The sequence below is a fragment of the Scyliorhinus torazame genome, chromosome 14, assembly GCF_047496885.1.
Source record: "Scyliorhinus torazame isolate Kashiwa2021f chromosome 14, sScyTor2.1, whole genome shotgun sequence".
Lineage (NCBI taxonomy): Eukaryota > Metazoa > Chordata > Chondrichthyes > Carcharhiniformes > Scyliorhinidae > Scyliorhinus > Scyliorhinus torazame.
The window spans coordinates 167018171-167031198 of NC_092720.1; the positions used below are offsets into that span (position 1 = coordinate 167018171).

Genomic DNA, 13028 nt, shown 5'->3' on the forward strand with positions numbered 1-13028 from the left:
CCAGACCGAGACCCTCTCTGACCCCATTGCACACTGACTGAGGGTTAATACCCCAGAGCCCAGACACAGAGACCCTCTCTGACCCCGTTACGCACTGACTGAGGGCTACTACCCCAGTACCCACAGACCGAGACCCTCTCTGACCCCGTTACGCAATGACTGAGGGTCAATGCCCCAGTACCCAGACACAGACCCTTTCTGACCCCATTACACACTGACTGAGGGTCAATGCCCCAGTACCCAGACACAGACCCTCTCTGTCCCCATTACCCACTGACTGAGGGTTAATATCCCAGAACCCAGACCCTCTCTGACCCCATTACACACTGACTGAGGGTCAATTCCCCAGAACCCAGACCCCCTCTGACCCCATTACCCACTGACTGAGGGTCAATACCCCAGAACCCAGACACTGAGACCCACTCTGACCCCGTTACCCACTGACTGAGGGTCAATGCCCCAGTAGCCAGACACAGACCCTCTCTGACCCCGTTACGCACTGACTGAGGGTCAATATCCCAGTACCCAGACACAGACCCTCTCTGACCCCATTACACACTGACTGAGGGTTAATACCCCAGAGCCCAGACACAGAGACCCTCTCTGACCCCGTTACGCACTGACTGAGGGCTACTACCCCAGAACCCAGACACTGAGACCCTCTCTGACCCCGTTACGCACTGACTGAGGGTCAATGCCCCAGTAGCCAGACACAGACCCTCTCTGACCCCATTACGCACTGACTGAGGGTCAATATCCCAGTACCCAGACCGAGACCCTCTCTGACCCCATTACACACTGACTGAGGGTTAATACCCCAGAGCCCAGACACAGAGACCCTCTCTGACCCCGTTACGCACTGACTGAGGGCTACTACCCCAGTACCCACAGACCGAGACCCTCTCTGACCCCGTTACGCACTGACTGAGGGTCAATGCCCCAGAACCCAGACACAGACCCTCTCTGACCCCATTACCCACTGACTGAGAGTCAATACCCCAGTACCCACAGACCGAGACCCTCTCTGACCCCGTTACGCACTGACTGAGGGTCAATGCCCCAGTACCCAGGCACAGACCCTCTCTGACCCCATTACCCACTGACTGAGGGTTAATACCCCAGAACCCAGACACAGAGACCCTCTGACCCCATTACGCACTGACTGAGGGTCAATGCCCCAGTACCCAGACACTGAGACCCTCTCTGACCCCGTTACGCACTGACTGAGGGTCAATATCGCAGTACCCAGACACAGACCCTCTCTGACCCCATTACCCACTGACTGAGGGTTAATACCCCAGTACCCAGACACTGAGACCCTCTCTGACCCCATTACGCACTGACTGAGGGTTAATACCCCAGTACCCAGACACTGACCCTCTCTGACCCCATTACCCACTGACTGAGGGTTAATACCCCAGTACCTAGACACTGAGACCCTCTCTGACCCCATTACCCACTGACTGAGAGTCAATACCCCAGTACCCACAGACCGAGACCCTCTCTGACCCCATTACCCACTGACTGAGGGTTAATATCCCAGAACCCAGGCACAGACCCTCTCTGACCTCATTACCCACTGACTGAGGGTTAATACCCCAGAGCCCAGACACAGAGACCCTCTCTGACCCCGTTACGCACTGACTGAGGGCTACTACCCCAGTACCCACAGACCGAGACCCTCTCTGACCCCGTTACGCACTGACTGAGGGTCAATGCCCCAGTACCCAGACACAGACCCTCTCTGACCCCATTACCCACTGACTGAGGGTTAATATCCCAGCACCCAGACCGAGACCCTCTCTGACCCCATTACCCACTGACTGAGAGTCAATACCCCAATAAACGGACACAGGCCCTCTCTGTCCCCATTACCCACTGACTGAGGGTTAATACCCCAGTACCCACAGACCGAGACCCTCTCTGACCCCGTTACGCACTGACTGAGGGTCAATGCCCCAGTACCCAGACACAGACCTTCTCTGATCCCATTACGCACTGACTGAGGGTTAATACCCCAGAACCCAGACACTGAGACCCTCTCTGACCCCATTACGCACTGACTGAGGGTCAATGCCCCAGTACCCAGACACAGACCCTCTCTGACCCCATTACGCACTGACTGAGGGTCAATGCCCCAGTACCCAGACACAGACCCTCTCTGACCCCATTACGCACTGACTGAGGGTTAATACCCCAGACCCAGACCCTCTCAGACCCCATTACGCACTGACTGAGGGTCAATGCCCCAGTACACTGACACAGACCCTCTCTGACCCCATTATGCACTGACTGAGGGTTAATACCCCAGAACCCAGACACAGAGACCCTCTGACCCCATTACTCACTGACTGAGGGTCAATGCCCCAGTACCCAGACACTGAGACCCTCTCTGACCCCGTTACGCACTGACTGAGGGCTACTACCCCAGTACCCAGACACTGAGACCCTCTCTGACCCCATTACACACTGACTGAGGGTTAATACCCCAGAACCCAGACACAGAGACCCTCTCTGACCCCATTACACACTGACTGAGGGTTAATACCCCAGTACCCAGACACTGAGACCCTCCCTGACCCCGTTACGCACTGACTGAGGGCTACTACCCCAGTACTCACAGACCGAGACACTCTCTGACCCCATTACACACTGACTGAGGGTCAATACCCCAGTACACATAGACCCTTTCTGACCCCATTACACACTGACTGAGGGTTAATACCCCAGTACCCAGACACTGAGCCCCTCTCTGACCCCATTACGCACTGACTGAGGGTTAATACCCCAATACCCAGACACTGAGACCCTCTCTGACCCCAGTACACACTGACTGAGGGTCAATACCCCAGTACCCAGACACTGACCCCATTACCCACTGACTGAGGGTCAATATCCCAGTACCCTGACACAGACCCTCTCTGACCCCATTACCCATTGACTGAGGGTCAATATCCCAGTACCCAGACACAGACCCTCTCTGACCCCATTACCCACTGACTGAGGGTCAATACCCCAGTACCCAGACCAAGACCGTCTCTGACCCCAGTACACACTGACTGAGGGTTAATACCCCAGAACCCAGACACAGAGACCCTCTCTGACCCCATTACACACTGACTGAGGGTTAATATCCCAGTACCCAGACACAGACCCTCTCTGACCCCATTACCCACTGACTGAGGGTTAATATCCCAGTACCCAGACACTGACCCCGTTACCCACTGACTGAGGGCCAATATCCCAGTACCCAGACCGAGACCCTCTCTGACCCCATTACACACTGACTGAGGATTTGTACCCCAGTATCCAAACACTGAGACCCTCTCTGCTTGTTATGCACTAACTGAAGGTTAATACCCCAGTACCCAGACACCGAGCCCTCTCTGACTAAATTACTCACCAGCATTGACCACTGAACACAGAAGGAGTAGCATTAACAGTCCCATCATTATTACTTCCTTCAAAAGACTGGTTGAACAAGTTGTGAGGAATTCTTTCCCAAGAAAATGTATCTGGCTCTATGAGCTGTGTCCAGTTCAGACCGGGTGATTCCTGTCTCTGTGTCCTGTTCAGACCGGGTGATTCCTGTCTCTGTGTCCAGTTCAGACCGGGTGATTCCTGTCTCTGTGTCCAGTTCAGACCGGGTGATTCCTGTCTCTGTGTCCAGTTCAGACCGGGTGATTCCTGTCTGTGTCCAGTTCAGACCGGGTGATTCCTGTGAACTGTGCCCTTTGCTGTGTCTAACTCAATGGTGACACAAACAGTTTTAAAAGCTACTCCACAGATTGGGTCAACTGATACAGGAAACCACAAAGATCATCAGCAGCAACTCAAGTGTGCTCAGGCTAAATGTAAACAAGTTGATGCATGGTGCAGAGATGAATGATCCAGGAAGGTTCGAAGATTCAATTGACTGGGATATCCCAGCTGACGAGAGCAATGCTGACTATCTGAGGGATTGCCTGTGTCTCACTATAAGCACAGATGGGGTAGATAAGACAGGGAACCCCATAACATCCCAAAGTGCAGCTCCTATCTTTCACATTGATAACTGGGGTGGCAACGGAGGGCAGTTGACGAGAGGTGAAGGAGAGTGAACACCTTCCATGTCAGAGCACGGATTGGAATATTTTATTCCTGCCTTGATTCTCTCCCAATCTGAATGTGAAGGTGGGAGTGAGTTATTAATGTTGAATTTGAGTTGCAATGACGTGCATGCTTCAAATTGGCAATTAAACACAGCTGTCCATCAATGGGGAACGATTACTGAATCATTGTAAGAGTAGATCAGCCAGTTCGCTCTGAGCAGCAAGGACGAACTGGTAGAGTCTGTGACATTACTGTCTGGGAAATAAACCTGTTAAGGCACAGGCGGGCGACACTCATCTTCCTTAGCAAACAATTATTGCAATTAACATGATTGTCCATCGACAAAGTACTGGGCTGGGTACACGTCACAGAGGGGCTGACACGGGGTGCAGCAGATGTGTGTGTATGAGTTTGAGCTGCAGAGCCTCAGGAAAGGCAGCTCTCAGCTGTGGAAGGATCGAAACTGGACAGAGCCAGTCTGCGATGGAGCTAAGGGCTGAGATGGGATTACCGCGGGTGGGGTGGTGAAGGAGAGGGAGATGGGAGTATGAAGGGAGTGGGGATGGGGGTGAAGAAGGGGGGAATTGTTGTTTGGTGCCCTCATTTAGTGCTACCTTTTGCAGGCTCCTAGAAGACTCTACCACTATACTCTCCACTATCACAAGACTCTGTCTATCGACACTGCTTCTGCAGTGCCACACGAGTGCCTTTACTATACCAAACACCCTTATACAACATCTCCCCCCAAGTCTTTATCCAACTCTATTTACCATGCTCCTCTTGCTCCCCCAGAATCTTTCTGACTTTACAAATTCAGATGGTGTGGAAGGCTTTACTACTTTTCCACAGCTTGCTACTTTCACATTTGGAGGAGGTGCAGTCTCAGTTGCTTTGACCTGACTTTATAGGTTTGGAGTTGATATTGTCGTGTTCGGTGTTTCAGATACTCGAGTCTCTTTAAATTATTTGCTTCTTACACTTTTCCGTGATGTATTTTTCTTCCTCAACCATCATCCTTTTTGCTTGGATATCATTGATTTATCCCGTTCCTCCCAGAGTAAATGTTCACTACGTCCATTCGTTGACTGGACTGGGGTTTTCTTTCCCTGTGCCCTCCACCATATTCTTCCTGGAGGGTGACATTTCCATAATTGAACTGTCATTTCTACTTGTTTCAGAATTTCTCCCAAACACTTGTTTGCTCTCTTATTTTCCAGTTATTTTTCAAGCTTCTGAATCTTTTCATCAGCTCAGCAACTACTCTGGTGAGTTCATTTGTCTTAGTTTTAGTTTCCCGCGGAACCGTTATGCAAGCTTTACAACTTCACTTGGGCATGCAGTTCATTTCGGGATCTTCCGCGGTCACCGACTGCTTCTTAGACTCGTTCAATTCACTCGTCAGACCCTCACTTTGTTTATTAGAGCAGAAGTTCCCATAAGACCACAACAAATAGGAGCAGGATTAGGCCATTCGGCCCATCGAACCTTCTCCACCTTTCAATCATGGCTATGTTTCTCATCCCCATTCTCCTGCCATCTCCCCATAACCATTAATCATCAAGAACTATCTATCTCTGTCTCAAAGACACTCAGTGACTCCATTTTGAGGCAGGAAAACTGGCGAGTCGCTCGCAGGCTGCAGAATAAAATGGGGGTGTGGCTCGCACTGTTACATAGAATCATAGAAGTTTACAGCATGGAAACAGGCCCTTCGGCCCAACCAGTCCATGCCGCCCAGTTTTTACCATTAAGCTAGTCCCAGTTGCCCGCACTTGGCCCATAACCCTCTATACCCATCTTACCCATGTAACTATCTAAATGTTTTTTAAAAGACACAATTGTACCCGCCTCTACTACTACCTCTGGCAGCCCATTCCAGACACTCACTACCCTCTGAGTGAAGAAATTGCCCCTCTGGGCCCTTCTGAATCTCTCCCCTCTCACCTTAAACCTATGCCCTCTAGTTTTAGACTCCCCTACCTTTGGGAAAAGATGTTGACTATCCACCTTATCTATGCCCCTCATTATTTTATAGACCTCTATAAGATCACCCCTAAGCCCCCTACGCTCCAAGGAAAAAAGTCCCAGTCTATCCAGCCTCTCCTTATAACTCAAACCATCAAGTCCCGGCAACATCCTAGTAAATCTTTTCTGCACTCTTTCCAGTTTAATAATATCCTTCCTATAATAGGGTGACCAGAACTGCACACAGTATTCCAAGTGTGGCCGTACCAGTGTCTTGTACAACTTCAACAAGACGTCCCAACTCCTGTATTCAATGTTCTGACCAATGAAACCAAGCATGCCGAATGCCTTCACCACCCTGCCCACCTGCGACTCCACCTTCAAGGAGCTATGAACCTGTACTCCTAGATCTCTTTGTTCTATAACTCTCCCCAACGCCATACCATTAACTGAGTAGGTCCTGGCCTGATTCGATCTGCCAAAATGCATCACCTCACATTTATCTAAATTAAACTCCATCTGCCATTCGTCGGCCCACTGGCCTAATTGATCAAGATCCCGTTGCAATCCTAGATAACCATCTTCACTATCCACTGTTACACTGGCGGAGCGGGCTGGGAAAAGCCAGCAGCTGGAAATCCCTCAGATCGGAGGGTGCTAGATCTCCAATATAAAACACAGGAACTGTCCCCTGACACGCATGAGGGGAACCCTCCCCCCCCAGAGGGGAGAACCCCCCCCCAGAGGGGAGAACACCCCCCCCCCCAGAGGGGAGAACACCCCCCCCCCCAGAGGGGAGAACACCCCCCCCCCTCAGAGGGGAGAACACCCCCCCCCCAGAGGGGAGAACACCCCCCTCCCCAGAGGGGAGAACACCCCCCCTCCCCAGAGGGGAGAACACCCCCCCCTCCCCAGAGGGGAGAACACCCCCCTCCCCAGAGGGGAGAACACCCCCCCCCCCAGAGGGGAGAACACCCCCGTGGAGCACTCCAAAAGTCTCTCCTCAAAACTGCCCCTGGCACCCTGACAGTGCGAGGGGCAGTACCAGGGTGGGAGGGGCAGTACCAGGGTGGGAGGGGCAGTACCAGGGTGGGAGGGGCAGTACCAGGGTGGGAGGGGCAGTACCAGGGTGGGAGGGGCAGTACCAGGGTGGGAGGGGCAGTACCAGGGTGGGAGGGGCAGTACCAGGGTGGGAGGGGCAGTACCAGGGTGGGAGGGGCAGTACCAGGGTGGGAGGGGCAGTACCAGGGTGGGAGGGGAAGTACCAGGGTGGGAGGGGCAGTACCAGGGTGGGAGGGGCAGTACCAGGGTGGGAGGGGCAGTACCAGGGTGGGAGGGACAGTACCAGGGTGGGAGGGACAGTACCAGGGTGGGAGGGGAAGTACCAGTGTGGGAGGGACAGTACCAGGGTGGGAGGGACAGTACCAGGGTGGGAGGGGCAGTACCAGGGTGGGAGGGACAGTACCAGGGTGGGAGGGACAGTACCAGGGTGGGAGGGACAGTACCAGGGTGGGAGGGACAGTACCAGGGTGGGAGGGGCAGTACCAGGGTGGGAGGGGAAGTACCAGTGTACTGCCTGGGAATATCCCTCACTTCCGAGGGGCTATACCCACAAGTGCGCCCCAGATGCGTTCCCTTCACATTTGTGAAAGGCAGTTATAAACCCCTCCCGATGAGGCATCACTTCAGCATGGGGGAAATTCCAAATGTTTGCGGGGGGGGGGGGGCTATGTGATATGGCGGGGAATCCTGTTAATTATATAATTTTTTTTAAAAATTCCAATTAAGGGGCAATTTAGCATGGCCAATCCACCTAGAGAATCGCCGGGGCGCCGTGCGAATCGCACCACGCTGCCACGACGCCCACACGCGACGCGATTCTCCGCCCCCCCGAAACCAGCGGCGATTCTCCGGCCCAGATGGGCCGAGTGGCCGGCGAAGAAAATGACAGTCCCGCCAGCGCCGTTCTAACCTGCTCTCGGGCCGGTGGGACCTGGGGCGTTAAGGGCCGGGAGCGGCCTGTGGGGGGAGAGGGGGTTCCAACCCGGGGAGGTCCTCCGGAGTGGCCTGGCCCGCGACCGGGACCCAACGATCGGCGGGCCGGCTTCTCTGTCGGCGGGCCTCCTTTCTTCCGTCGTCAAGCCTGGATCCATGCGCCATTTTTGTACTGGGCGGCCTGAGGGAGGACAGTGTTGCTCGTTTTAGCCTTAGTTTAATTGCTTTTGTTCTATCACCTTTGCTCTTGAGTCGCCAGGTATCTTTCTGATACCGCCACGTGGTTCAAGTCCGAGTAATTATCAATAATCCAACACACTGCTTAGTAAGAGTTAAATCAAAGCACATTTATTATATACAGCAATCAATACTTATACATTAATTCTACTTCTGAGCTACTTCCTACAACTAACAGGCCAATACTTAACTTTGGAAATGGCCCACCAGGTCAGGGAAACGAATGGCCTTTCGTATGGGTTCTGAGCCTGCGGGATTCAAAGCGGGTACAGGTCGATAGTCAGGAGTGTCTATCTTGCAGCGAGCGTTGGAGTAAGACTTACGATTCTTGCGGCTGTTGTAGAAGGTCAGCAGAAAGGTCTCTAAGGGTGCGGGAGGATGGAGAGAGGGGTGAAGAAGGGTTGATTTGAACTTGGCCCCTATTCTTATAGTCCCCAGGGGCTTCCCGCCTCTCGGGGCGGACCTTGTACCTGGTTCCAAGTGATTGGACTTCGTCCCAATCACTTGGTTCGATATTCTCCAATGCTGGTGCGATTCCTTGATCGATGGGCGGTTTTGGGGTGGTCATTCACCTCTCTTTTGTGTGGGCTCCGGCTGGCGCCGAAAAGTCTGGGTTGGCTTTGTGTGTCTAATTTGTAGCATATTGTTCCCGGGATTGCTACTTTATATGCAGATAGCTGGTGTGTTGTTATGTTGATGGCTGCAGGTATCGATTCTGTCTGGCCTCCCCAGAGGCGAATACACTGTTTTACCTGCAGCTGTCTGTTTGAGTCCTGTTGGCTGATTTTCCCATCAGCCTCTTCCGTTTGCCATTTTAAATCGGGGTTTGGCCATTCCAATCGGGAGTTAGCCATTTTAATCGGCTACAACAGCCACCGCGCATGCGCTAGTTGGCGCCGGCCCAACTGTGCATGCGCGGGACCCAAGGCGCCTCGTCTTTTACACGGCGCCGGGTCTCTGATGCCGCACCAAGGCCCCGCCCACATAAATAGCCCCCTGCTAGCCCCACGGAGGGCAGAGAATAGGGGTCTGGGAACGGGCACCGACGCCGGAGTAAAACACTCCGGTTTTTACTCCGGCGTCGGCACTTAGACTCCCGTTGGGAGAATCCCGCCCCCCATCTTTCATTCTCACTCCATAGTATAAATATTTCCCACTTGCTCTGTCTGTTAGCTTTGACAAAGAGTCATTGGATTCGAAACTTTAGCTCTTTTCACTTCCTACAGATGCTGCCAGACCTGCTGAGATTTTCCAGCATTTTCTCTTTGGTTCACTAAAGTCCTTTAGCAAAGGAAATCTGCCAAACCTACCTGGTCTGGCCTACATGTGATCCAGATCCATAAAAATATGGTTAATTCTTAAATGCCATTCAGCCCTCAAGAGCAATAAAGTAAAGGGCAATAAATACTGGCACATCCAGTGACGCGCACAGCCAAAGAATGAAGATAAACATCAGACAGCTTTCTTTCATTCACAGCCGGCTGCCCACTCAACATTGCCACCTGCTGTTTTAGTTTGGGCAACATGTCAACATTTTCATGAGTTGCTGTTTTAAGCCATTCAACTATATCTCAGCCTCTTCTTTCCTCTAAGCTGTTTGGCTCGTGCACTTCTTTGTATAGTTAATGTCCAGCTCTATGCCTGCCAGCCATTCATAACTCCACTGACGTCGTCGAGAACAGAAAATCGCGCCGGCGAGAGAGGCCATACAATTCCACCTCATGATCTGCCACCATTTTGTAGTTTTCTTGGGTATTGTCTCCCTCGGCATGCAGGCTACTGTCTCCCTCACCCTGTGTCCTCTTGTCCTTTTGGGACCTAATTGTCAGCATTCATTACATTTTATTTTAAAGGTCTGTACTCTCCGCAATTTGGAGGTTTAAAATACTTATGAAAGGCTTTTAATATTTCATCAAAGCTAGCTGAGGATTCCTCAAAGCCTTGCATTTGGATTTCCTCATCAGCAATTGCACCAAACAAGAATAAAAATAAATAAACTTGTACATTACTTAATCCTGATGTATTCCTGTAATCTAAAAAAAATTTGATTTAAAAAAAATAAAAAATAAAAATACATGATTCCCAATTTTGCGATTGGTTTGTTCCTTGCCTTTGCCTAAATTGATCTGGCAGAGTAGATTTTCCATTCTTCACTTCCTGAAGGGACTGAGAACCAAGTGACGAGACGGTGAGCGAAATAATAGAATTTATAATAATTACACTGCATAATATCCACACTAATGTTCAGGATTGAAAATCGAGTGAGTGAAGGAGCAGAGTTTACACAGATTGTATCCCAGAATATCTAGATAGCCTCTGGATAGTGTACTGGTGGTGGAGAGAGTGGGTTTGGAGTCTTAATGGGAACAGCTCTGATTAGGGGAACTATTCTTGATACTGTTGAGACTCTTCAGTTTCTGCAGATGTTGCTATCCATGTGAATGGTGAGTGTTTCATCACACTCCTGACTATTGCCTTCTCGACAGTGGGGAGGACCTGAGTGGTTTGGAGAAGAGTTCTCCCACCATCAGCCCAGGGGGAGGCTGGGTTTCAAGATTGACTAGATTATTTTTAGATGAAGACATTTGAGCATTGTGCCTTGCTTCATAGTTGGTCTTGTATTTGACAGTTTAGCCCAGTGCTGTGTCTGAGAGCTGAATTTGGGATGTGCAGCCTGAGTGAGCACAGGGTAATTTCCCAGGGTAAAGCAGAACCCTTCAATCAGCCTCACTGAAGCAATGTTTTCCTCAGCTTCCAGCACTTCCTGCCCAGTATGTTTCCTTCAAATAATTAGGGAAAACAAGGGTCAAAATTGCAAAATCTCCATTGAATTAACATTTCTTTATTATTATTATTATTTCTCCTGAGTGTTTCTTGTTTTAAACACATACTCAAAGGGTGAAACTAGTCTTCACCAGCACAAATCAAACTCATAGTGAATTGATATCCCGTTTTACACTCTGCATGACTGTCTTTTCCAATATCCTCATGGTGACTATGAAGATGGGGGTCTGGGTGGAAACATAGAATCCCTCCTGTGCAGAAGGAGACCACTGGCCCATCAAGTCTGCACAAACCCTCTAAAAGAGCACTGCACCTGGGCCCTTTCCCCCTCACCGCTGTGAGGAAGCAGTGCTAACCACTGTGCCACCGTGCTGCCCCTAGAGGAAAGAAAGTAGCCACATTAGGCAGCATGGTAGCACAGTGGTCAGCACTGTTGCTTCACAGCGTCAGGGACCCGGGATCGATTCCCGGCTTGGGTCACTGTCTGTGCAGAGTCTGCACGTTCTCCCTGTGTCTGTGTGGCTTTCCTCTGGATGCTCCGGGTTCCTCCCAGAAAGTCCCAAAAGGCATGCTTGTTAGGTAAATTGGGCATTCTGAATTCTCCCTCTCTGTACCCGAACAGGCGCTGGAGGGTGGCGACTAGGGGATTTTCACAGTAACTTCATTGCAGTGTTAATATGAGCCTACTTGTGACACTAATAGCACAGGGCTAAATCGCTGACTTTGAAAGCAGACCAAGACAGGCCAGCAGCACGGTTCAATTCCCGTACTAGCCTCCCTGAACAGGCGCCGGAATGTGGCAACTAGGGGTTTTTCACAGTAACTTCATTTGAAGCCTACTTGTGACGATAAGCGATTTTCATTTCATTTCATAATAAAGATTATTATGATTATTATTATTGCTGAAAACAGAAGGTGTATGACAGTCAAGTGAAGAAAAAGAAAGGACAATGGAAGGGTGCTTTTCTAATTGGAGGGCTGTGACTAGTGGTGTTCTGCAGGGATCAGTGCTGGGACCTTTGCTCTTTGTAGTATATATAAATGATTTGGAGGAAAATGTAACTGGTCTGATTAGTAAGTTTGCAGACGACACAAAGGTTGGTGGAATTGCGGGTAGCGATCAGGACTGTTAGAGGATACAGCAGGATTTAGATTGTTTGGAGACTTGGGCGGAGAGATGGCAGATGGAGTTTAATCCAGACAAATGTGAGGTGATGCATTTTGGAAGGTCTAATGCAGGTAGGGAGTGTACAGTGACTGGTTGAACCCTCAAGAGTATTGAAAGTCAGAGAGATCTAGGTGTACAGGTCCACAGGTCACTGACAGGGGCAACACAGGTGGAGAAGGTAGTCAAGAAGGCATATGGCATGCTTGCCTTCATTGGCCGGGGCATTGAGTATAAGAATTGGCAAGTAATGTTGCAGCTGTATAGAACCTTAGTTAGGCCACACTTGGAGTATAGTGTTCAATTCTGGTCGCCACACTACCAGAAGGATGTGCAGGCTTTAGGGAGGGCGCAGAAGAGACTTACCAGGATGTTGCCTGGTATGGAGGGCATTAGCTATGAGGAGCGATTGAATAAACTCGGTTTGTTCTCACTGGAACGAAGGAGGTTGAGGGGAGACCTGATAGAGGTCTACAAAATTATGAGGGGTATAGACAGAGTGGATAGTCAGAGGCTTTTCCCCAGGGTAGAGGGGTCAATTACTAGGGGGCATAGATTTAAGGTGCGAGGGGCAAGGTTTAGAGTAGATGTACAAGGCAAATCTTTTACACAGAGGGCAGTGGGTGCCTGGAACTCGCTGCCGGAGGAGGTGGTGGAAGCAGGCACGATAATGACATTTAAGGGGCATCTTGACAAATACATGAATAGGTTGGGAATAGAGGAATACAGACCCAGGAAGTGTAGAAGATTTTAGTTTAGACGGGCAGCATGGTCGGCACGGGCTTAGAGG

At 50.7% G+C, this 13028-nt stretch overlaps 1 protein-coding gene across 3 annotated transcripts in view; it reads right to left on the reverse strand.

The window, feature by feature from the left end:
* The window catches only part of LOC140390192 (major histocompatibility complex class I-related gene protein-like), a 123600-nt gene that overhangs the window by 32755 nt on the left and 77817 nt on the right, over positions 1–13028 (reverse strand). For 2 of the 3 annotated variants that reach the window (XM_072475140.1, XM_072475141.1), the window contains exon 1: positions 3404–3713. The exons of the other annotated variant lie outside the window; for it this stretch is intronic. In XM_072475140.1, the coding sequence (XP_072331241.1) occupies positions 3404–3452 (49 nt within the window). In that variant the 5' untranslated portion in view covers positions 3453–3713. Of the gene's footprint in view, positions 1–3403; positions 3714–13028 lie in introns of those variants that run through there. 3 annotated transcript variants of the gene reach the window in all.